Raw genomic sequence first — 25,174 nt, forward strand, 5'->3', positions numbered from 1 at the left:
CCGTGGCCTGTAGCCCACCCAGATCCTCTGTCCATGGAATTTTCCAGGCAAAAATACTGGAGTGGGTTGCTATTTCCTACCCCAGAGGACCTTCCCAAGGCACGGATGGAACCCGAGTCTCCTGAGCCTGCCTGCATTAGCAGGTGGATTCTTTACCACAGCACCACTTGGGAAGCCCCGAGTAATACATAGATCAAACTGAAGAAGAAATTTTAAAAATGATTTCACCGTTACATGCTCCACCCAATAATCCTTTCAGGCCTCTACGTGCCAACAGATCCTTCCATTACATGAAACTAGAAGGATCTCATCAACTCACAAAGCAGACAGCATTCCTTCCTGGGTCCCATTTTATATGAGGGCTCCCATGTGAGACCAAAACAGCCTATGGCAGTGAGACTAAGCATACATATCCTTATTCTTGGAGTGAAAAGCTGATTCCAAAGAGAATACCCATCAAATATAAGCTTCTGAGGTCGGTTACTTAATTTTAGCAGTGTCCTCTAAACCCAAATGCTGAGGAAGCAAGAAGCAGAGTAACAGGAGAGTTTTGAGGGGTGAATGATCACTTGCCTTAACAAATGTCAACACCTTGCCATATGGATTCAACTGGTTTGACTACAGGGACCCAAGTTTAATTTTCTCTTCTTTGGCACCAGGGTATCTGTTGTCTACTCTTTATATTTTATCCCCCCAGGTTCCATAAGGGATTCGCGGCGCACAGGGAGACCTACCCATTAGGCGCACGTTCTAGAGAAAGAAAGCCAAAGATAATGCAAGGCCAGAATTCTGGCCTTTTCCAGGAGCGGAATGGCAACAAGGGGCAGAAATGCCAGAAACAGGAGCACTGTAAGGGGTTCCCAAACCAGACAGTGTCGAAGTTCATGAAGGAGAGCCAGTGTTCAGTAAAGGACAGGAGAATTTGGAGGAGGTAAGCGTGCAGAGATTTGGACTGGCATCCGACTAGGAGAAAAAAAAAATCCCACTGCAGACTCAACGATCCCCTCCCCTCCAGCTATATCCTCTCTTACCAGAGCCTGAAAGGCCAGCAGCAACGACACGACAGAGTCTCAGTGGCCGAAGAGCTCCCACTTCCGATTCAGCAAGGCAACCGGAGCTGACGTCATGATTAGGCGCCAAGCCTTGTGCAATCTCATCCGGGCGCCGGAAGCTGGGTGTGTCGCCCTGTGCTGGGAGCGGGCGCGCAAACATTCCCACAGCGCATGCACTAACTGGCTGCGGCCGGGCGGAAGTGGCCGGAAGCGGCCTTGGGGTTGGTTATGTTGGGGGCGGGTCGCGTTGAGCTGGCAGTGGGATGTTTCGGAGGTCGGTGGGAGTAAACGGGCCTGGAAAACCCATGTATCGGCAATAGCTATGAGGTGGTGAACCCTGGCGCTGCTAAGGCTTCTACGGACTTCTGCTTTCTATTTGTCCCACCGATATGCCTTACTGAAACACCTTCTATGATTCTTCATAGATCATTTTTGTCTGTGAAGCAACAGTAGCATTAACTGAAACTTGTGAGCTCTTATTAGGTGCCAGGCAGCGTGTTCAAATATGCTTTGATTCAGTTGCAGTTTTCCTGTTTGTCAGGTGAAGAGGATGCAGATCCTCAAGGGTACTCTGAAGTTACAGAGGAAAAAAATGGAGCATACTTTTCAAGTGAAAAGACAATACCTAGAGTGATGGAAAGTATCTGTAAATCACATTACTGATTTAAAAAATTATATCCAGTTATATTAAAAAGTCTATAACTCAACAATAAAACCTCAAACAACTTGATTAAAGAATGGACAATGGGCTTGAATACATATTATTATATAGAAGATATGCAAATAGCCAATAAGCCCATGACGAGGTGCTCAATGTCACTAATCATTAGAGAAGTGCAAGTCAAGACTACAATGAAGTACCACCTTATCCCTCTTAGGAAGATGATTGTGAAAAAATAAAAAGAAAATAAGTCTTGGTGAGGACGTGGTGAGATAGGGACCCTTGTGAATGTAAACTACTGGAGTACTTCAGAAAAAGTTTGGTGTTCCTTAAAGAGTTAAACAGAATTATCATGTGATGCTGCAATTCTACTTCTGGCTAAATACGTCAAACAAATAGTTATTTGTACAGCACTGTTCATAGCAACATCATTTGTATTAGGCAGAAGGTGCTGCTGCTGCTGCTAAGTCGCTTCAGTCGTGTCCAGCTCTGTGTGACCCCATAGACGGCAGCCCACCAGGCTCCCCTGTCCCTGGGATTCTCCAGGCAAGAACACTGGAGTGGGTGGCAGAAGGTGGAAACAACCCAAATTTCCACTGACAGAGGAATGCACATACAGAATGTGGCACATACATACACGTGATTATTATTAAACCTTAAAAGGGAAGGAAATTCTGATACATGCTACAACATGAATGAACCTTGAGAACATCATGCTAAGTGAAATAAGCCAGACACAAAAGGACAAATACTATATGCCTCTACTTATATGTGGTACCTAGAGTAGGCAAATTCATAAAAACAGAAAGTTAAATAGAGGTTATCAGGGACTGGGGAGAGAGAGAAATAGGGAATTATCTTTTAATAGGTAGAGTGTTTCTTTAGTATAATGAAAAAGTTATGAAAATGAGAGTGCTGATGGCTGCACAACATTGTGAATGTACTTAATGCCACTGAATAGTACACTTAAAAATGGTTAAAATGATGTTTTACTTTATTTTAACACCTACACACAGACATGAACATGTACACACCAAATGTTGAGCAATCTTAGAGTGCCTATTATGTTCTAGCATTGTTTTAGCTTCTCAAGCTACAGTAGTGGAAAAAAAAACCCCAAGTCTTCCTTTTTGGAGCTTACAATCTGGTGAGAGTGGAGCATTTAAAATCAATGTGCACAAGGTGGATTTTTCAATAAATAGTTCCAGAATAAGTGGGTAGCTGTGTGATTTAAAAGTTAGCCAATATATTAGACCTTTACACCTTGGATTAAATTAGTCTAAGATGGATCAGAGATTTAAATATATAAACCTGGAAAATGCTAGAGGAATTAATGGAAGAAAAGTTTTAAAAGAATAATCTTAGAATGGGAGAAGGCATTTTAAAATATGAAACAACCTAGAAGCCATAAAAGAACAGTGAATTCTACTACATGCAAATGTTTGTAAAATGTGTGTAGAAAACCAACCATATGTAAAGTCAAAACCCAAATAACAACACTGTGAAAATTTTTGCAACTAATATTGTAAACAAAAGGTCTAGTTTCCCAAATAGGTAAAGGATTGTTGCAAGTCAATAAGACGATCAAAGGATATGAGCCTATATTTCATGGGCAGGAAAAGCAAATGATTCACTCCCATTTTTAATTAGAAAAATGCAAATTAAAATTAAGCCAAGATGCCATTTTAACTCATCTTATTTACAAAGTTGAAAAAGCTTAGTAGTGCATTTTTGGATTGTGTATGAAACAATAGGAACTCTTCAGAATTATGTATTGGTCCAAGCTCTATGAAGTGCAATTTGGTAATATTTCATTAAATGACAGGTGAAAATACATTATGGTCCTACAATTGCATTTATTTGTATTTGTTACAAATAGTCTTAATGTTCAACATAATATTTATTGTTGGAACTAAAACTATAAAAACATCTTTGTGATCTTGGGTTTGGCAAGGATTTCTTAGACATGACACCAAGCGCACAATCCATAAAAGAAAAAAAAAGGGTAAAACAGATTTCAGCAAAATTAAAAACCTTTGCATTTCAAAAGACACCATTAAGAAAACAAAAAGATGAGTCATAGACTGGTAGATATATTTGCAAATCATATATCTGTTAAAAGACTTGTATTTGAAAATATATAAAAACTTTTACAATTCAATAGTAAGAAGAAAAATAACTGAATTTTAAAAGTTTTGAATACACGCTTCACTAAAGATATGATAATAGCCAATAAGCACATGAAAAGATGTTCAACATTGTTAGTCATTAGGGAATGCAAATTAAAGCCATAATAAGATACTGTTTTACATCCCCTAGAATGGCTATACTAAAAAAGATAGTAATGAACATTTGTGAGGAGAAAGAGGAACCCCAATCACTTATCGCTGGTGGGAATGTAAAATGGAACAGCCAGTTTAGCAAACACTTTGGCAGTTTCTTAAACTGTTATAGATAAATTTACCATACCACCCAGCAATCCTTCACTCCTAGGTAGCAATCCAGAGAAATGAAAACATATGTCCACATGAAGACTTGGCACAAGAATGTCCAGAACAGTGTATCGTATGATTCCATTTTTCCAGAAAAGGCAAATCTAAAGAGACAGAAAAGAGATTAGTGATTGCTGACTGAGCTGTGAGGGAAGCCCACAAAAACAGCACAAGAAACCTTAAGAGACTGATGGAAATGGTCTAAATCTGGATTATGGTAATGGTTGTACAACTGGGAAAATATGCTAAAAATTACTGGGAACAGGTGAAATCATGTAAGGTGAGTGATTTTATAGCATGCAAATTATACCTCAATACAAATTTTAAGAGCTTCCTTGGTGGCTCAGATGGTAGTCTGCCTGCAAAGCAGGAGACCCGATTTGATCCCTGGGTCTGGAAGATACCCTGGAGAAGGGAATGGCTACCTACTCCAGTATTCTTGCCTGGAGAATTCCATGGACAGAGGAGCCTGGAGGGCTAGAGTCCATGGGATCATGAGTTGGACATGACTGAGCAACTATGACTACTACAATTTTTAAAAATGACATTTCTACAGTCATTGTGGCATTGTAAAAGCAAAAGAACCAACTTATACGTCCATCAGTAGAGGACTAGTTGAGAAAATTATAGGGGATCTGTACAAAGTAGCTATATTTTTTAAAAAGGAGCTCCTTTATATGTTGGTATGAAGTAGTCTTCAGATTTTATTGAGTAGAATAAAATCTTGAGAAGTGCAAGATGTATAAGACAACATTTGTGTGAAAAATATGGGGAGAATAATGCGCACTTGGAATTTGATTATATATGCCTAGAATATCTCCAACATAGAGTATTTTATATATCTTGTAAGACTGTATTGTTATTGTTCAGTCGCTCAGTCACGTCTGACTCTTTGCAACTCCATGGACTGCAGCACGCCAGGCTTCCCTGTCCTTCACCATCTCTCAGAGCTTGTTCAAAATCATGTCTATTGATTCCATGATGCCATCTAACCATCTCATCCTCTATCATCTCCTCCTCCTGCCTTCAATCTTTCCCAGAATAGGGTTTTTTTTCTAATGAGTCGTCTCTGCATCAGGTGGCCAAAGTACTGGAGCTTCAGCTTCAGCTTCAGTCCTTCCAATGAATATTCAGGATTGATTTCCTTTAAGATTGACTGGTTTGATCTCCTTGCAGTCCAAGGGACTCTCAAGAGTCCTCTCCAACACCAGTTCAAAAGCATCAATTCTTTGGTGCTCAGCCTTCTTTATGGTCCAACTCTCACATCCATACTTGACTACTGGAAAAACCATAGCTTTGCTGGACCTTTGTTGGTAAAGGTCTTTGCTTTGTCTCTGCTTTTTAATATGCTGTCTAGGTTTGTCATAGCTTTCCTTCTAAGGAGCAAGTGTCTTTTAATTTCATGGCTGCAGTCACCATCTGCAGTGATTTTGGAGCCCAAGAAAATAAAGTCTATCACTGTTTCCATTGTTTCTCCATCTATTTGCCATGAAGTGATGGAATTGGATGCCATGATCTTAATTTTTTGAATGTTGAGTTCTAAGCCAGTTTTTTTTGCTCTCCTCTTTCACTTTCATCAAGAGGCTCTTCAATTCCTCTTTGCTTTCTGCCGTAAGGGTGGTGTCATCTGCATATCTGAGGTTATTGATATCTCCTTGCAATCATGATTCCAGCTTGTACTTCATCCAGCCCAGCTTTTCATATGATGCACTCTGCATAGAAGTTAAATAAGCAGGGTGACAATATACAGCCTTGATGAACTCCTTCCCAACTTTGAACCAGTCCTTTGTTCCATATCTGGTTCTAACTGTTGCTTCTTGACCTGCATACAGGTTTTGCAGGAGGCAGGTAAGGTCGTCTGGTATTCCCATCTCTTGAAGAGTTTTCCACAGTTTGTTGTGATCCACACAGTCAAAGGCTTTAGCATAGTCAATGAAGCAGAAGTAGATTTTTTTTTTCTGGAACTCTCTTGCTTTTTCTATGATCCACTGGAAGCTGGCAATTTGATCTCTGTTTCCTCTGCCTTTTCTAAATCCAGCTTGAACATCTGGAAGTTCTCAGTTCATGTACAATTGAAGCCTTGCTTGGAGAATTTTGAACTTTACTTCAATAGCATATGAAATGAGTGCAGTTGTGCGGTAGTTTGAACATTCTTTGGCATTGCCTTTCTTTGGGATTGGAATGAACACTGATCTTTTCCAGTCCTGTGACCACTGCTGAGTTTTCCATATTTTCTGGCATATTGAGTGCAGTACTTTAACAGCATCATCTTCTAGGATTTGAAATAGCTCAACTGGAATTCCATCACCTCCACTAGCTTTGTTCATAATGATGCTTCCTTAGGACCACTTGACTTCACATTCCAAGATGTCTGGCTCTAGGTGAGTGATCACACCATCGTGGTTATCTGAATCATGAAGATCTTTTTTGTATAGTTCTTCTGCATATTCTTGCCACCTCTTCTTAATATCTTCTGCTTCTGTTAGGTCCACACTAATTTCTGGAAACTAGTATTATTGTTTGCCTCTGGAGAAGGCAACTGGGTGGCTGCGTAGGGAGTGAGAGGGAGACCTTTAACTGCGTATTTAAACTATGTGAATTATGACTTACACTGAAAGTAAATAAAAGTGTAAAAAAAGATATTCAAATAAAGGAGGTTGTTTGCCCTTTTCACTTTCCTTTTCTAGAAAAATGACTTCCAATAGGTGGCGCTCCTGAAACACCATACGAGTTCAGTCGCTGAGTTGTGTCTGACTCTGCAACCCTATGGACTGCAGCAAGGCAGGCTTCCCTGTCCTCCACCATCTCCCAGAGTTTGCTCAAGTTCATGTCCATTGAATTGGAGATGCTATCTAACTGTCTCATCCTCTGCTGCCTTCTCCAGGCACCCAGTTACCCAGTTAATACAAGTTTTGCTTTTATTTTGAGAGAAACCCAAATTTGCTCTGATGGCCTTTCTTCTCCATTTGTCACCTTTGGGAAGTCTAGATTTAGGGCTGAAAATTTCTCTGCTAGGATTGCTCCAAAATGTATTGCTTTGCTTCTGAGAACTGGATAGAAGGGAAAACACCTGGATTAAAAAAAAATGCAATTGGTTCAGAAAATCAAATATTGCTTGGGCCCTGTTTCCCTGATTGAAGTTTCTGTTTGATTGAATCAGAACTTCTGATTGATTGGAAGATTAATATAGGTCAGTGATTCTTTTTTCCCCCTAATATATATATATATATTTTATTGAAGTATAGTTGCCTTACAACGTTTCAGGTGCACAGCAAGGTGATTCAGTTATACACATACACAAATATTACTTTTGAAATTATTTTCCGTTATAGGTTATTACTTGGGCTTCCCTGGTGGCTCAGATGGTAAAGAATCTGCCTGCAATGTGGGAGACCTGGGTTCAATCCCTGGGTTGGGAAGATCCCCTGGAGGAGGGCATGGCAACCCACTCCAGTATTCTTGTCTGGAGAATCCCGGTGGACAGAGAAGCCAGGTGGGCTACAGTCTATGGGGTTACAAAGAGTTGGACACGACTGAGCAAATAAGCACACACAGCACAAACATATTATTTATATATATATATACAAAAGTTTTCTACTATGCTTAGTAAAGGCTTGAGAATTATAGATCAGTGGTTCTTAACTAAGGGCGACTTTGTTCCTGAGAGGATATTTGCAGTATGTGGAGATATTTTTGTTGTCAGGACTTGGGGGTGCTACTGGCATCTGGTGGAGAGAGGCCAGGGATGCTGCTATAAATCCTACAATGCACAGGAGAGTCATCCCCCTCCCTCTCCGAATGATCAGTCAACTCTCCCTACCCTCCCGTCCTTATAGCTGCTTGGGAAAGGAGATAGGCTTGGCAGTAGTTGGGAGGGCAGGTAGCGCAAAGGCACTTCCTTAGAATTAGTGTAGAAAGACATACCTACTCTGAGTCTTGGGTTCAGTTCTTCCTCAGGTGGCTGTATTGGTCATCTTCCCGTTCCTTAAGGGGCTACAAAGGACATTTTATCATCATCCTCTATGAATTAATTTCATATGTATTTATTTTTTAATTTAAAAAATTTTATAAAATTTTTTAGCTTTTACTTCCAATGTCTTTAATTTTTTTCACCGTTCTTCAGGTATACATATTTGTGCTTTTTGTCATTTTTTAATATTTAAGTTTTATTGGAATATAGTTGATTTACAATGTTGTGTTAGTTTCAGGTATCAGCAAAGTGAGTCAGTTATGCATATATCCACTTCTCTTTTTTTAAGATTCTTTCCCATTTGGCCATCACAGAATACTGAGTAGAGTTCCCTGTGCTATACAGCAAGTTCTTATTAGTTGTCTATTTTAGATATGGCAGTGTGTAAATGTCAATCCCAATATTCCAGTTTATTCCTCCCCACTTTACTCCCTGGTAACCATAACTTTGTTTTCTACTGATGCATACTTATTGAGTGCTTTTTATGTTCAAGGTTTTGGAGTGGTTTCTGCCTGGTCCTGGGGGCAGAAGAGGACACGGATGGAGGAAGGCGCTGCATCTGGCTTCTCTGTGTGGCCCTCTCAGTATGTTCTTCAGCTTTTCTCACTAGATCCTTACCTCAGTCTCTCTGGACCATTCTCTTTGTTTCGTCCATTCTACCCAAAGGGATAACGATGCCATTGTCTGTTATGTCCTAAGCAGTTTTTGTGTACATAGTAACTTCCAAATAACTTGCCCACCCCACCCCCGTTCCAAAATTTTACCACTACTAACTAGCAGTCTCTCTTTCATTCATATTCACATACCTGGTAGAGCTGGTCATTGTTCAACAGCGTTTGCTTGTCTGAAGCTGCACAAAAAAATAAACAAAATGTACACATAAACAAGACAGAATGAATAATAAACTGGAGTACTGAATAGCAACAAGAATTAGTGAACTACATCTACACACAACATTATGGATGGATCTCACAAGCATATTGTTGAGTGAAAGAAGCCGCACACAAGAGTACTTAATGTGTGAGTCTATTTACATAAGGATCAAAACCAGGGAGAATGAATCAATGTTGTTAGAAGTCAGGAGAATGGTTGCTTTGGGGACTAGGTAGAGGCTGGAAGTGACCCCAAGGATTAATTTACTTTCTTTAACTGGGTGCTGAATGCATGTGTGTGTTTGCTTTGTTAAAAAAATTTTTTTGAGCTGTATATATGTGATTCATGCACTTTTGTGAATGCAGGTTTTACTTATATAAAGAGATTTTTTTTTAAAGTACAGAGGACAGGGACTTCCCTGGTCGGTCGTCCAGTGGTTAAGAATCCATCTGTAAGTGCAGGGGACAGAGTTTTGATCCCTGGTCTGGGAAGATCACACATGCCACTGAGCAACTAAGCCTGCGAGCCACAACTACTGAGCCTCTGTGCCCGGAGCCCATGCTCTGCAGCTAGAGAAGCCACTGCAATGAGAAGCCCTCGCACTGCAATGAGGAGTAGCCCTGCTTGCCACAACTACCAAAAGCCTGCATGCAGCAATGAAGACCCACAGCCAAAAATAAATAGATAAAATTAAGTAAACAATGAATAATTTTTTTAAAAGTACAGAGGACAAATCAGATAGAGTTGTATCTTGAAACAGGCAAATAGGCTATGAAAACACCAAGTGTCCTTTTCCTCCTGCCTTCAGAGTCAGAGCCTCGCTGGACCATGCTCATCAGCAACACTTGCCAACCCAGCCCCTTCTATTGGGTCTCTTTTGGTAGGAAGGAGGCTGAGGGTCCCAGATAGCCTCAGCTTTCATCTAAGAACATTACTTTGTTTTGTTTTTTGATGTATTTGGCTGTGCCAGGTCTTACTTGTGGCATATGGGATCTAGTTGCCTGACTGTGGATCAAACTCTGGCTGCCTACACTGGGAGCTCAGAGTCTTAGCTACTGGACCACCAGGGAAGTCCCTGAGAACATTCTTTTACCTCTTGACTGGCGAACTCCTTCCTGTCCAGCAATGAAATAGACCCCAACAGCAAGGAGGAAAATGCTGACGATTTCAGTGAAGATAAAGCCAGCCACAGTAGATGGATTCAGTTCAATGCAGTTCTGACACACTGTGGGGAGAGGGAAGGACAAGAATTCCTTCAACTCTGGATTTTTTCCTCTTGAGATAATATTTCTGTCCAGGGCAGCAGGCCTCTCTGTGGGTGGTATGGCAAGGGTATTGCCTGGAAGATCCTTGGACTAAGAACTCAATGCTTTTTCATGTTCCTCTATTGTGCAGGAGTCCGGGGGAAATCCATGTGGTTTTACTACCAGCAACTATTGAAATAAAAGGAAGACCATATCCCATTCTCCATGCTACAGTCGCTCAACTTGTAATCTCCCCTGTCTCCTTTACCTATCTTAACTTGGTTTATATAAACTGCTGACTCCTCCAAGCAGTGGGGCCTACATACAGGTGAGCCAGGCTTTATAAGACAGGCTATGCTTTTTCAAAATGTTGGGGGAACTGCTTTGTTAAATTAAAAGTAAGCTGAGATTAAGAAAGCTGATTCTTACATTACTGTTTAGCATCTATGTCTATACCCACCCCAGACAAGAAGCTCACCAGAGCACCCAGTACTGCTTAATTTCACATAAGCAAACCAAAGGGGATACGTACTTCTATAATATATTTGGAGTGATTTTGATTGGTTATTTGATCCTTCACATTTATATATTCCTCGAGGGTCTTTGGTACTACTTCCAAGATTCCAAGTATGTTCCTTTGTGTCTCCAGAACCTATTTTTTCCATATCTTTAAGCCATGTGATCGTTGTTTCATTCGTGACACAAATCAGAATTACGGAACCATCTTCTCGATTGTCATCCACTTTTACTGAAAAAGGAAATGCCTGTTAAGATCTTGCCTCTGAAATTCTCCTTGTCTCGGGGCACACATGATTCACATGGGAATCTGGTTAGAATTCCAGGTTCTATTCAATAGTTCTGGGGAAGCACTGCTGCTGCTGCGGCTGCTGCTAAGTCGCTTCAGTTGTGTCCGACTCTGTGCGACCCCATAGACAGCAGCCCACCAGGCTCCCCTGTCCCTGGGATTCTCCAGGCAAGAGCACTGGAGTGGGTTGCCATTTCTTTCTCCAATGCATGAAAGTGAAAAGTGAAAGTGAAGTTGCTCAGTCGTGTCCGACTCCTAGCGACCCCATGGACTGCAGCCCACCAGGCCCCTCCGTCCATGGGATTTTCCAGGCAAGAGTACTGGAGTGGGGTGCCATTGCCTTCTCCGGGGGAAGCACTGAGAGTTGGCATTTCTAACACACTCCCAGGTGAAGCCAATGCTGTTGATTTGTAGGTGGTGCTTTGAGTAATGCCTAGCTGCTAGGGACCCGTTTCTCCTCCAAGCACCAGACAATTAATTGTTTAGCTCCAGGAAACCCAGGGATGTCAAGACTGGCCACTGATTTGGTTAACAATGGAAGGGTTTGCTCTCTATCCTTTATCATCCCATCCTTTCTAAGCTGTTCACTTGCTCCTATAGGACTGCTGTTGTGAGAGGCCATATTTCCATGAATTTCCCCAGTTTGATGATAGAAAGAAGACATTTCCCTTACCTTCTTTCACATGGGCCATAGTACCTGTAGAGAAAGAAGACAGAGGATCAGCTGGGCATGGAGTCCTTCAGATCTTCTGATGTATCATTTCCACAGTCATTTGAGGCCAAGATGAAGAGAGAGAGCCTAATCCATGTGAGTGACAGTATCTATACTTATTTCCCTGGATGGTAGCCTAAACCACTAAATTGAATTTAGGGTGTTGTATAATAAGGAATTTGTCTAGTCTTTGTTCTGGGCTTCTGGGAGGGAGTTTCTCAACCCTTGGAATTTTATGAATGATAGGATTGCCTTTGTGATTCTTGGTGGACTCTTGGATCACACATGAATTTATGTTAAAGAGATGACTCAGGATGGAACAGGTCAAGACCAAACATGTGTTTAGAGAATTGGGACTTTGAGCTCTAGGAGGTGGAGGAGGGACTGGATATTGAGTTCAGTCACATGATCAATGATTCAATCAATCATGCCTATGTGATGAAATCCCAAGAAAAACTTAGTGGCACTTCCTAGTTGGTAAACATATCAACATGCCAGGAGGTTGATGTATTTTAATTCTGGAAGGAAAAAGCATGGAACCTCTGTGTTCAGGAACCCCAGACTTCACTCTATGTGTCTCTTCATTTGTCTAGATCTAATTTTTTTTTTTTTTTTTTTATAATGAAACTGTACTAGTGAGTATAGGGCTTTCCTGAGTTCTGTGAGCTGTTCTAGCAAATTCTGAGGGGGTTCTCGGGAATTCTCCAGATTTGTAGGCAGTTCATCAGAAGTGTGGGTGGTCTGAGGATCCCTGAACCAGTGCCTGCCTTTTAAAGTGAAGGTAGTCTTTTTGGGGACTGTGCCCTTTACCTTTGGGGTCTGATCCCAACTCTGGATGGTTAGGACTGCACAATTGTATTGCACTATATGTAAGGGTATTGCCTGTACAGTGTTGAATGCTCTGCTCCTTTAGCAGCTAAAGCCTTGGAAAACATTGGGTGTGTACTAGCTAAAGTCTTTTAGAGCAGAATTACTTCTATAATGTTCAGCTTTGGTGATCCATTTTTTTGTGTGTGTGTGTGTAAATCCTGAATGTCCCGAAGGAGTTAGCCACTAAATAGCCCTCAAATCTGTCTCAAAACTCAGAATAGTAGAGTTGCATGCTAGACATACTATAGAGAGCCAACACTGGAGTTCAATTCAGTTGGATTTAATCCAAACACTTACCGATCACTATTATGTGCCTGACATGAATAAGGAGTATGGAGGAAAAGGGTGGGGATACAAATATTAGTTGTTGCTTCTGAAGAGTTTACAATGAAGTGGAAAATAACCCACAAATGTAATAAATGTAGTAGTACTTATAAATTATCATTTAGTACTTGTATAAATGCATATGGAAAGGGGTAGAAACTATTGATTTTGGCCAAGGGTGAGGGACAGGGAAAGCTTGACAGAGAAGATAGCAGTCTTAGAACTTCACACAGAGTTGAACTGAACTGTTTCTGAATACCACTTAGCACAGTGCCTGAAACATGGTAGGAGCATTATATGTTTTGAATGAAAGTATGAATGGATAAAAAAAAAAAAAAAAAAAAAGGCAAGGCAAAGAATTAATCAGATTTCTAACTAGCTCTTCTCCCCAGCAGCCTGGTCACTGTGAGAGAAACAAAGAGTCCTCTCATTCTAATCCTGATACCATAGAAAAGACAGTACGATTGATTGCTGACATTTAAAATTTTGATTATCTGAATTCTAGTTCCTTCTAGGACTTGAGAACTCATGTAGCTAAATTTCCTAGGTTGATGGCTGAGAGAACTGAGCCCAGAGGAGGAGGCATCGCCAAGTTCACCTGGCTCTTTGGTGACTGAGCTGCACACAGAACTCAGGTTTCTACGGCTCAGTCCAAGCCTTTTTTTTGCTCTACAGAAATAGCTGCTACACAAGCTTTCAGCACTGCCCCTCACTCTGTGTTGTCTTCAGTTGGCTCTTTCTCTATTCCTCTCAGAAATAAGTCTAAACTCCAACATCTCTTCTAGTCCCCCACTCAGTCATCACCCAGCTCAATTTTAGCGGGTTACACTGCTGCCCACTTAGTTCACTGAAAACATGGATGCCATAATGGCTCTTTCTTCTTCAGCTTCTTTTCCATCCACAAGCGTCTCTAAGGCTGGAGCCATCTGCGCTTCCTCTCTTCTAGTCTCAGAGGGGGAGATTGCCTTGTGCTCTGTGCCCTTGATCCCACTCTTGACTGCAGCCTTCAGTATCAGTTCCAGGGCCTCCCTCTACTCACTGTCTTCTCCTTTAGCTTGGAAATGTGCTCATGTTTCTTTCACACACACACTCATTTCTTCTTAGAGTCTGCTACTTCTCCACTTACCACTCAACCTCTCCAGCCTTCTCATCCAAACTTCTTTAAAGAACATTTTACACTTGCTGCTCTTCCCCTCCCTTGCCCTCCACTTTCTACTCATTTCCATTTGGCTTCCACTCACACTGCTGCTGCTAAGTCGCTTCAGTCGTGTCCGACTCTGTACGACTCACACTACCTCACTTAAACTCTTTTAAGTCATCCATGACCTTTGTTTTGCCAAATCCCACAGACTTAAACTTTTAAATATATTCTTCTATCAGTGGATGTATCTTTAGCATTTCATACTTTTGGTGATTCTCTCCTGGAAGTTCTCTACTCCCTTTGTTTCTATGGAATTTCACTCACCTGATTATTTCACCTCTTTGATCATTCCTTTATCTCTTTCCTGAAATTTTTTTCCTCTAACTTTCCTTAACAGTGATATCCTCACAGTTCCATCTTCAGCCTCCTCTTCCTCACATCTCGAATAATACTTGAATGATGTCACCAACTTTCAATGTCTAGAGTCCATATTCCAGGCATCGACCCAGTTCATCCATTTCCTACTGTATTTCCAAATGAATATTCGTACAAGTACCCTATATTGTGTGTTATACTCAGTCTGGAAATGTTTAAACTTATCACTTCAATCAGACTATGAGCTCATGGGGGGCAGAAGGTTATTATTTACCTTTATGTTCTCCTAGCCTGATACATACTAGGATCGACCTCACACATATTTGTTGACCAGCTGACCAACCGAGTAAGTGAATGCTCTGTAAATCTACTCCTAGCCGGAGCTCTGAGTTAAGGAATACAAACTGTTTCTCTTCAGGCTCCTGGCCTGTGCCCTTTGGGCTACATTCAAACCTAAGATGGTGGCATCCGGGTCCTCTCTCAAGTCAGTAAAGTCCTCTGTTTTGATTTCTTAAGAGACAAGCACTCCAGCTCTCCCTTGGAACACTGCTTCTCTCTAGCAGAGAAACTTCATTTTTGCCCTTCCTTCTTTGAACTTTAGGGTGACATCTCAAGGTTAGGGGATCCCAATACTCTTGTCCCCCTGGTGATGGGCTTCTTCCCTTGAGCCCTTCTCCAGGCTGTCAGACCCCCTAGCGGGCCCTTACCTTGAAGAAGAATGACAGCCAGGATGAGGCCAGCCAGACGCTTCCCCTGCTCCATATCCATCTCTGTTCTCCGCAGAAGCACTGAGCGGCCTGCAGCAGCCAGCAGCCAGCCAGCCTGTGCTAGCAGCTAGCCTGGCCCCACCCAGCATCCTTAGAGCTGGGGCCCCTGTGAGCCTCCACCCTGGGCTGCTAGTGTGGGCAGTGGGTGGGGGCAGGGCTCAGGAGGGCTGCAGGTGCAGATGCCTCTGACTTTCCGTTGGGGAGAGGAGCGTGGGAGGTGGAGGGGAGGGAGCGGGACAGAGTGCTGGATTTCCATCTTAGAGGCTCAGCTTATACAGAAAGCGCCCTTGGGTGCGGGGTGGAAGGTGGCCTGGGCCGCTTTCTTCATGAGGAGGATAAACACTTCCGCCATCATCTGTTACTCGGAGCTCAGCCAGTTGTTGCCTGTTGTTAGCTGTTGTTGTTAGAACTGATGAACTTAGCTGGGAACCCTTAGGTGCTTAGGGCTGGAGCTCTGAACAGAGAGCCACCTCAGTCCAGGGATTTTTTTTCACTGCTCTTTGAAGATGAGATCATCAAAGTGGTGCCTGCCTGGAAAGGAATAGGTAGGATTATTCCTCCAGGACAGGAAATGCATTTCCAGGGACAGGGGCCTCAGCTGAATTCCCAGGATCTCAGGCCCCTCAGCCAGTTAGTCAGTGAATCAAGGAAAACATACAGAGCTCTTGTCAGGTGTTTGGAAAACAGAAGCCAGCAAGGCATGTACAATCTCTACCCTTGGGTAAAGTATGGTCTAACTGCAGCAGTTTTGGATCTCCATATCCCAAAGGGAAAAAGTCCATTTGTCTCCTGGGGAAGCTCAGTTGTGCCTGTGAGTTAATCATATTGCTATTATTATTTTTAATATTTATTTATTTATTTGGTTGTGCAGGTCTTAGTTGCAGCACGTGGAATCTTTGGTCTTCTTTGTGGCATGTGAACTCTTAGCTGTGGTGTGTGGGATTTAGTTTCCTCACCAGGGACCGAACCCAGGGCCCCTGCATTGGGAGTCTTAGCCACTGGACCATAAGGGAAGTCCCAATCATATTGTTATTAATAACTCTTACTTAGCACATGTGAAGTGTCAGTATTAAGTGTTAGTTGCTCAGTCATGTCTGACTGTTTGCAACCCCACGAACTGTTGTCCTCCATGCTTCTCTGTCTGTGAGGTTCTCCAAGCAAGAATACTGGAATGGATTGCCATTCCCTTTTCCGGAGGATCTTCCCGACCCAGGGATCGAACCCAGGTCTCCTGCATTGCAGGCAGATTACCGTTTGAGCTACAGGGAAGTCCTATGAAGTGTCAGGCACAATACAAACATTCTGTTTGAATTCTTTTCATGATACTGAGGGAATTAGTCTCTGGAGAATTCTGTGACTGGCGCAGATGCAGCAGGTAGATGGTATTGGAGCCAGGATGCACCTCTCTCATTAGGGGGTCCCCAAAGGCCAACCTCCTGCTAATAAGAAGCTACTTAGTCTGGTACCCCAGGAGGCCCAAGAAGGAGCTTGGGCAGGGTCCCAAGAAAGACCAGAAAAGGAAGAAACCTAGCTGGTCTGGCTTATAGAATGGGATTCACAGCTTCTACCAAGGGTTTTGAGAAGTGGCAGTTTTCAGATGGTGAGTAAATGTAATGATGTTGCTGACAGGAACTTGCTGCTGCTGCTGCTGCTGCTAAGTCGCTTCAGTCGCGTCCAACTCTGTGCGACCCCATAGACGGCAGGAACTTAGTTTCGTATTTTTCATCAGCAACTCAAGAAAGGACACCCTGAATCTCCTTCTACTTCCTAGAAGTCCCAGCATCCTTTTCCATAGCCTCCACTTCCAGCTTCTACCCCACCCCCACACTCCGTACTCTGTGAGAGAGTGATTTGCAGCTGCTTCTTTCCTACCCCACCCCCAGCCTACCTCTACCCCAGCCGCTCCTGTCACCAAGAGCAGACAGAGAAATAGGCGTTTTCTAGTTCCTCCCCCACCCTTGACTTTTTCCGGGTACCCATGAGTCAGTTGGGGAAAGGCGGCTTTAACCCCGGTTGATAGTCTGTGACCTGTGTCTGTCTCCTGGATGAATTCTGCTGGGAGATGGAGCACAGCAGGTTTCTCTCTTGCCTGATACTGGCTGCCCTTCTCTCCCAAGGTAAGGCTTCTCTGAGTGCACTGGGGCATCGTGGGGAAGGGGCCTGAGAGGGACATTACCACCTGGAATGAGGTCCATTCGAAAGCGCCTCAGTACACCGGTGTTGTCATGGAGGGCTGTGTTGGGATGTAGCACAGGATCTGGGAGGCACAGGCTCTTTTGGCTTTGACTGACTAACTAGGGCGGCATCTTGGCCTTCAATGTCTCTCTGAAGACCTCAGGCCAGAGATCTATAGGAAGTTTTGTAGTAGATGTGCACCTGAGCCTAGGGCTGGTACTGGGAGCTTTGTTCCGTCTAGGGTAGATAGCCTCCGGGGTCCAGGACTCCAAGTCATGTGGACACCATACATCACCACCTGGGGCCATAGCCCAGCACTCAGGGGAATGCTTTAAGAGAGAAGTTTAATTGCGGCTGAGCAGGGGTGAGGGCGGATTTGGGGTGATAGCATGACGCACTCAGCCCAGTTTGCATGGTTTTAAAACTGATAGTCTGATGTTCCAGGAATTCCCTCAGTTCCAGGCAAACCGGGATGAGTGGTTACCCTAGTAGTCAGCTTCTTTGGGAGATCCAGGGTTTCCACTGGAAATGGATCCCCAAGGAAGACATGAGTGTATGATGCGGAACATCTGATGTTTGTGTGTCTCCCTGAGAATATATGCATGCTTTCTTGACAGGCACAAGGAATGGCTCTGTGGGGGATTTTCTAAAAGATGCTCTTCTATCCAAATTGGTAACTGACTATGAATCTCAGGGATGATGTAGATTCCACTTTTCCCTGGGATTGGAGATACACATTCCAGTGCCTCTGTGGGCTGTGGAGATATTCTCAGTCATAGCAATTCAGTGGTCCTAAAAAGATGCTGTGCATACATCCAGCCCTTAAACTCCCCATAAGACTTGACTTGTGTGGAGCCCCAAGAAAGGATTTAATAAAAAAAAATTTTTTTTCCTGACCCTCTCCCCCAAGCATGGGTAGAACAACTAAAAATCTTTACATGGGATTTGCCTTAGGTCCCCTTTTGGACCACTGGAATGGTAATTCATATTAGCTTCGCTCCTATCCCCAGCCATCACTGGCCCTGGGAAAGGCTTTGGTAGTACCATTCTCTGGGCAGTGGTTGACCATGAGTGAGGAAGAGGGAAAGAGTATGAGAAGTTGATGTTGGAGTGTGGCAGGTGACTGGGAAGTAGAATTAGAAGTTTTCTTAGAGAAAAAAAATGTGGACATCTTCAATTGAGAACCATTCTTCTGCCTTTCAATATCTCTTGGGTGTTTTAGCATTCTGGGCTCCCTTGCTACTTCTATTCAATGATCTGAACACATTTCCATGAAGGTTTTGGATTAACCCAACTCCATGATTTCCTTTTTTGCTCTGTGTTCATCAGGGCCTGTCCTCTGTTTGGATTACATCATGTCCTTCTCTCTTTTTTTAAATGGAGTATAATTTCTTTACAATGCTGTCTTAGTTTCTGTTGTATGATGAAGAGAATCAGCTATATGCATATATATGTCCCCTCCCTCTTGGACCTCCCTACCACCCCCCTCTGTGTCCTTCTTGGCCTCTGCAGTTTGTGGGGTGCCTGCTGAAGCCTTTCTCTTGTGACTTCCGTCTCTCTCAGCAGAAACCTCGAACTGTTCTAGACTTGGATAGTGGTCCTTCTTAAGTAATGAGCCTCAGCAGAACAGTGGTCTGGTGCAGACTAAAGAGTTGGCTCCAGTCATGGTATTTTTTTTTTTTTTTGTTTCCTTAGTGAATTCCCGCATTCTAAAAGTGCTGGAACCTGAGGACAAAGTAATGTTGGAATGCAATTCCAGCATCACATTGCTACAAGGAACAGAAGGACAAGAGGTGTCAGGCAATAATAAAACTCTGGACTTAGGAAAACGTATCCAGGACCCAAGAGGAATGTATCAGTGTGGTGAAAAAGCCCAACAACTTATTCTGCAAGTATACTATCGAAGTATGTGCTTCCAGGATCCTTTGGGGGTGGAATAGGTGGGGGCTTCTGGACATGAGAACTTCCTTGCTGGAGGGAGCGCCAGTGTACCAATCAGTGCTCTCGACAAACTGGCTTGCTCTTGTAAGGATATGAACCAGATTTTGAAGCCTTGAGTGGGAAAGAGCTTAATGGTAAAAGAACAATACTAGTCTTGTGACCCAAGCAGTAGGGGCTTGGTCTGGAGCGTGGTTGGCCTACTGCCTTTTTAAAGTTCCTACAAACCTGAGACTACTTCTTGGACTGAAGGTTAAAGGTGGATGTAGCAAGGCTCTTTTTCCAAGTTTGGGTCTTGACATGAGAGCTCCTAGGGCTGCCTTAAGAGGCATGGTTCCCTGATCTTGAAGACCCTCCCTTTCTCTTCCGGCCTCCCTTCCCCAACAGTGTGCCAGAACTGTGTGGAGCTGGACACAGCCACCCTGGCAGGCATGATCATCACCGACATCATTGCCACTGTGCTCCTTGCTTTGGGTGTCTACTGCTTTGCTGGACATGAGACTGGAAGATTCTCCAGGGGTAGGTGGAAGGGACCGAGCATGTATATGTTGTGGCTGTGTGTGTATACCTGCTAAGGAATGGGGCTGGCATTGGGTTGTGCCTCATCTGGGCGTCACCATTGCAATCTCCTAAGGACTCCTACAACTGGTGACTGACAGCACTTGGGTGCCCACAAAGCTCATGCAGACTTCTGAGCGTGTTTGTAGCTGCAGTCCCCCGGCAGCATTCATGGGCCTCCCTGTGCCACCTCTTTGGCTTTTGCTGACCGTTTTTCTCTGGTTCTTCTAGCTGCTGACACTCAAGCTCTGATGGGGAATGACCAGCTCTATCAGGTGAGCCCTGAGGGGAGAAAGATGAGAATGGGGGGAGGAGCGAGTGGGGATGGAGAGCCTGACACTAAGTTTAGTGTGTGTGTGTGTGTGTGTGTGTGTGTGAGAGAGAGAGAGAGAGAGAGAGAGAGAGAGAGAGAGAAGGTCCTAGTGGGGAATTCATCACTGGGGAGTCCCATGAGTTCTCATCTCTGGGGTCTACTGGGGTTCCCCATGGGAGAGTTCTGACCCTGCCTCCCTGTTCCCCCTTCTCATCTCTTAGCCCCTTCGAGAGCGCAATGATGCTCAGTACAGTCGTCTTGGTGATAAGTGGGCTCGGAACAAATGAACCTGATGCTGGTGGCTTCTAGGCCCATCAGTTATCAACTGGACCTTCTCTCCTTGCTCAGCCAAGAAAGATGTCCTCCTCTGCTTAGCAGGCGCCTGGATTTTTGAAGGTTCCTGGGCATGCTGTGGGAGTGGCCCTGACCTTGCTGGGCCCTTGCCCTCACTGCCCACCTGTGTCCTTCCTTCATGACTTGCATCCTCTGCCCCCCATGGACTGTGTGATGGGTGACCTCTCACCATATCCTGGCCCACTGGTGTTTCCCACTGGTGGGCTCCCTGGATGCAGGACCGGCCCTGCTGCACTCTCTTGGCTCCAGTCCCCTGTTACAATCCTTCTACAGCTTTGACTTCCTCACCACAGGCGAGGAGGGGCTGCTGTCTTTATGTACACAGGCCACATAGAAGTTTCCATGACATCACAAGCAGAGGTAGCAGAGACATTGAAGGCCCTGGGGAATCACTCCTAATCAGGCTCTGAGAATGTGTATGACAAAGTTCCACTTCTGTTAAGGGGCTGGCCCTGGCTTTATGACCCCTGTGGACTGGTAGCTACCAACTATGAGGAAGTTTCAGTCAAGGCCTCTTTAGTACCCATTTCCCTGTATAGAAGATACCATTCTGTTTTCTTTCCCCAGAACCTGTCCCTGCTCCACCTTGCCTTCTGCATAATAAACTGGCATCAGAAACTCTTCATCAGTTAAAACATATGATCTTCTTCCACCCACTTGGAAAGCTGGAGTCTGAGACTGGGTGGGAAATTGGGATATTTTCAATAGATGTCATCTTTAGCCATTGGGTTAGTAGTTGTTCTGAAACTTTGGGATTTATTTAAAAAATACAGTGACTTCCCTGGCACTCCAGTGGTTAAGATTCTGCACTTCCAATGCAGGGGGCCTGGGTTCAATCCCTGGTTGGGAACTAAGATCCTGCATACTGCAACGCCAAAAAAAAAAAAAAAAAAAAAAAAAATGTAAGCACAACTTGAAAAAAAATCAAAAATACACACTTGGGTCCCACTTGGGAACATGCTTGGGTCCCCAGGTAATTCTGAAGCAGCTCCAATTCAAAGACTCTCTGGTTTAGGGAAGAACTGAAGCCACTTCTTCTTTTGTGTCCTTTATGCCCGTTCCTGTCTACCATGGGCATGTCTTATTCTCTGTATAAGAGTAATTCAAGGAACTTCAGGGCAGTTTAATGAGAGTGGGGGTTTCTTAGGCCAGGGTTCCCAAAAGAGAAAATTATTAACAACCACATAGCCAGAGATCTGGATAATTCTTTCCTATCTCCTTGACATACATACAGACTCTGACTTTGTTAGAGACTGAATGAACTTCCAATTTACACATGCTTCATTCATGGTTATGAGTTATTCCTTCCCTTTATACCCTCTGCTGCAGTCCTAGCCCTAGATCCCTCTTTTACACAGGGTCCGTCCTCCCTGGGCAAGGCTTCCACGGCTTGCACTGCACCGATGCTCATGTCCTTCCCACGCACCGCACACCTCCTTTGACCCTATGCGCCTCATAGACCCTTACATCCCCGTCTATTACTCACCAGTTCTCAACATTTGCTGGACATTGGATCTCCTGGGGAGCTTTCGAAGTCCTGATGCCTGTGTGCCACCCTCAGAGAGTCTGATTGTATTGTGCCTCAGGTGATTCAAATGTGAAGATAGGGTTGAGAAACACTGACCTTCACCTGAGCCCTTCTGGAAACTTGGGTCCCTTCAGCTCCCTCCCTTTTTGTGTGCTTTTAAAACATAGCTTTATTGAAGTAAAGTGTGATGAATAAACTACATATATTTAAAGTGTGAAATACATTTGTGAAACATCATCATGCTTGGTAAGTATGAACCTACTCAACACTCCAGACAGTTTTCTTGTGACCTTTTGCATGCAGATTTTCCCTTAGCCGTTTATCCTCCAGGCAACTACTGAATAGCTTTCTGTCATTATAGATCAGTTTCCAATTTTCTAGAGTTTTATGTTAAGTGAAATAATATAATATATACCCCTTTTTGGTCTGGCTCCTTACATTCAGCATAATTATTTTGAGGTTCATCATCTTGTTGCATCTATTAATAGCTCATTCCTTTCTAATGTTAGTAGTATTCCATTGAATGGATATATCACAAGCTGTTTATCCATTCACCCCTTGATTGTCTTTTGAGTGGTTCTTTGTTTTGGCTCTTACAATTTTTTATGAACATTCATATATAAGTCATTATATAGGTCATACATACAAGGACATACACTCTTATTTCTATTGGATAAGTACTCAGGAGTGGAATGGCTGGGATAAAATTTTTAAAGAAAGTAGTCTAACTCTTCTCTTTTCAGTCCCATATGAATTGGCTTCAGTTACTACAAAATGCCTACTGAGAATTTGATCGGGATTGGTTCAAATTTATTGATCAGTTTGGTGCGAACAGATATCCTAGTGATATGGAGTCTTCCAATCCATGAACACATCTTTTTTATAAATTAGAAGGCAGATCTCCTTTTTAAAAATAATTTTATTTTTTTTGGCTGACCTGGGTTTGTTGCTGCAGGGGCTTTTCTCTAGTTCTCTAGCTACGTTGAGCAGGGGCTACTCCAGCTGCAGCGGCTTGTCTCGTTGAGGAGCACAGGCTGCAGGGCGTGAAGATCAGCAGCTGCAGCGCGTGGGCTCTGGAGCCGCGGCTCCTGGGCTCTAAAGCACAGGCTCAAGAGTTGTGGTGGACGGGTTTTGTTGCTCCGAGGCACACGGAATCTTCCTGGATCAGGGATCGAAGCCCTGTCTCCTGCATTGGCAGGCTGATTCTTTACCACTGAGCCACAAGGGAAGCCCCTGTGAACACATTTTTTGGGTCAGATTTATCCCTAAGTGTTTTAATCTAAATTCAATTTATTTATTAGCTAAAGGGCCATTTCGGTTCTCTATTTCATCCTCAGTGGGTGGAATGCCTTCTCTTTTGTCTTCAGATTCTATCTATCCTTCCCTTCAAGACCCAGCTCAAGTCTCCCCTTCTCTGTGGAGCTTTCGCCAACCACCTCAATTCTCCCAGTACCTCTTAGGAACACTGATAATACCATCTATAGTACTCCTATGCATACTCACATTTGTTCTGTTGTTTTTTGCATAGTTGGCCTCTCTTACATAATTGTAAACTCCCTAAAAACAGACTCCATTTGTTTCCTTTTAGTACTTAGCAGAGTGCTGGTCTGTCACATGAATGATTAGAAAAGCGCTCATAGGAGGAATACCTAAGCAATTCAATACAGAATTTTTAAGTCAGGAAAATGGAGAGTGTTTCTAATGATCACAGTCAGCACTGGGTACCTGTTGGGAGCATAGAGGTTGGACAGCCTGGGTTGCTAATTCCAGCTCTGTCCCTGACTAACTATGCACTTTGGGTGAGTAACTTCACCTCTTTGAGCCCCATATCCTCATCTGTAAAATAAAGACAACATCTATCTTCTCAGTTGTCACAGGATGAAACAAGGTAACTCTTATAAAGTGCTAAGCACGATTTCTGTTGTTGTTGTTTCGTCACTAAGTCGTGCCCAACTCTTTTGTGACTCCATGGACTGTAGCCTGTCAAGCTCTTCTGTCCATGGGATTTTCCAGGCAAGAATACCTGAGTGGGTTGCCATTTCCTTCTCCAGGGGATCTTCCTGACCCAGGGATTGAACCTAGGTCTCCCACATTGGCAGGTGGATTCTTTTCCACTGAGACACCAGAGAAGCCCTCAAGCACAATTTCTACTGCTGCTGCTGCTAAGTCAGTTCAGTCGTGTCTGACTCTGTGCGACCGCCTAGACGGCAGCCTACCAGGCTCCCCTGTCCCTGGGATTCTCCAGGCAAGAACACTGGAGTGGGTTGCCATTACCTTCTCCAATACATGAAAGTGAAAAGTGAAAGTGAAGTCGCTCAGTCCTGTTCAACTCTTTGCGACCTCATGGACTGCAGCCTACCAGCCTCCTCCGTCCATGGGATTTTCCAGGCAAGAGTACTGGAGTGGTGTGCCATTGCCTTCTCCTAGAACAGAGTAAATGCTTCCTAAATGTTCGCTATTATTGCATTCATTATGCTGAGCCACACCTCCCTTGCCTGGGCACCATCATATACACCTGGGACAGAACTACCACCCTTGGACCAGCCTGCTGATCAGCAGCTAGTCATGGTCAACGTCATGGAGATTCCTTTTGAGCCTAAGTGCTGCTTACAGGGACAGATGTAACTTCAACGCAGGCCAGTAAACATAAACAGCAGCCACAAGACCGAGGCTGAATGTGTACAGTATATGGGGGGCTGCAAACCACAGAGGACTTTTCTGAGTCATGGTCACACTCTTAAATAGTCCTGTGGTCAGCAGGGTTTTCTGAGTGCAGAGAGCCGGCTGATTTGAACTGGGCTGAGAGAGCCTCAGTGCTCCTGTGAAGGCTTTCTGCAAGCTGAGCATATGCCCTGGGAGGCCGAAAAGGAAGCCCTCCCACATGGGCCCTGCTGCTCTGCGCCCATCACCCTCACTCAGAGCGCAGCCCACATCCGGGCGGCTAGACCACAGCCGGCTTCTGGCTGCCTTGCGCTACCTCTCGCAGCGGAGGCAGAGATCCCTGCTCTGCCGCATCTCCACC

At 43.9% G+C, this 25,174-nt stretch overlaps 3 protein-coding genes across 6 annotated transcripts in view; 1 reads left to right on the top strand and 2 right to left on the bottom strand.

Annotated features, from left to right (window-relative positions):
- Positions 1-1,185, bottom strand: part of UBE4A (ubiquitination factor E4A) — a 42,611-nt gene extending 41,426 nt beyond the window's left edge. The window contains exon 1 of one of the 2 annotated variants that reach the window (XM_006044695.4): positions 1,032-1,185. The gene's annotated coding sequence lies outside the window, so the exon portion shown is untranslated. The remainder of the gene's footprint in view (positions 1-1,031) is intronic. The other variant, XM_025266809.3, reaches the window with a different exon arrangement.
- A 2,154-nt stretch (positions 1,186-3,339) lies between these two features.
- On the bottom strand, positions 3,340-15,386 carry CD3G (CD3g molecule). Of its 3 annotated transcripts, none has more exons than XM_006044697.4 (7): positions 15,227-15,385; positions 11,771-11,794; positions 10,825-11,040; positions 10,142-10,273; positions 8,982-9,025; positions 8,134-8,198; positions 3,340-4,309 (listed from the first exon to the last, which is right to left on the bottom strand). In XM_006044697.4, the coding sequence occupies exons 1-6, from the start codon at positions 15,285-15,287 to the stop codon at positions 8,148-8,150; spliced, it is 528 nt and encodes a 175-aa protein (XP_006044759.1). In that variant the 5' UTR covers positions 15,288-15,385; the 3' UTR covers positions 3,340-4,309; positions 8,134-8,147. The 3 variants fall into 3 exon arrangements, with proteins under 3 accessions (XP_006044759.1, XP_006044758.1, XP_006044760.1); XM_006044696.4 differs by having other exon boundaries at positions 8,130-8,198; XM_006044698.3 differs by lacking the exon at positions 3,340-4,309 and adding an exon at positions 6,614-7,275 and having other exon boundaries at positions 8,130-8,198; positions 15,227-15,386.
- Positions 15,387-17,245: 1,859 nt separating this feature from the next.
- On the top strand, positions 17,246-21,247 carry CD3D (CD3d molecule). The gene is made up of 5 exons (XM_006044701.3): positions 17,246-17,403; positions 19,157-19,366; positions 19,787-19,918; positions 20,189-20,232; positions 20,492-21,247. Exons 1-5 carry the CDS (start codon positions 17,349-17,351, stop codon positions 20,555-20,557), a joined length of 507 nt encoding a protein of 168 aa, XP_006044763.1. The 5' UTR covers positions 17,246-17,348; the 3' UTR covers positions 20,558-21,247.
- The last annotated feature ends 3,927 nt before the right edge of the window (positions 21,248-25,174 follow it).

This window comes from Bubalus bubalis, chromosome 16 (assembly GCF_019923935.1).
Source record: "Bubalus bubalis isolate 160015118507 breed Murrah chromosome 16, NDDB_SH_1, whole genome shotgun sequence".
NCBI lineage: Eukaryota > Metazoa > Chordata > Mammalia > Artiodactyla > Bovidae > Bubalus > Bubalus bubalis.

Coding starts and splice junctions, on each gene's coding strand:
- CD3G (XM_006044697.4), bottom strand. CDS start 15,287: ATGGATATGGAGCAGGGGAAGCGTCTGGCTGGCCTCATCCTGGCTGTC. Junction 11,795..15,226: donor GGCTGTCATTCTTCTTCAAG/GTAAGGGCCCGC, acceptor CTTTCTCTACAG/GTACTATGGCCCATGTGAAA. Junction 8,199..8,981: donor ACAATGACCAGCTCTACCAG/GTATGTGAATAT, acceptor TGTCCTTTGTAG/CCCCTTAAGGAACGGGAAGA.
- CD3D (XM_006044701.3), top strand. CDS start 17,349: ATGGAGCACAGCAGGTTTCTCTCTTGCCTGATACTGGCTGCCCTTCTC. Junction 19,919..20,188: donor GACTGGAAGATTCTCCAGGG/GTAGGTGGAAGG, acceptor TGGTTCTTCTAG/CTGCTGACACTCAAGCTCTG. Junction 20,233..20,491: donor GGAATGACCAGCTCTATCAG/GTGAGCCCTGAG, acceptor CTCATCTCTTAG/CCCCTTCGAGAGCGCAATGA.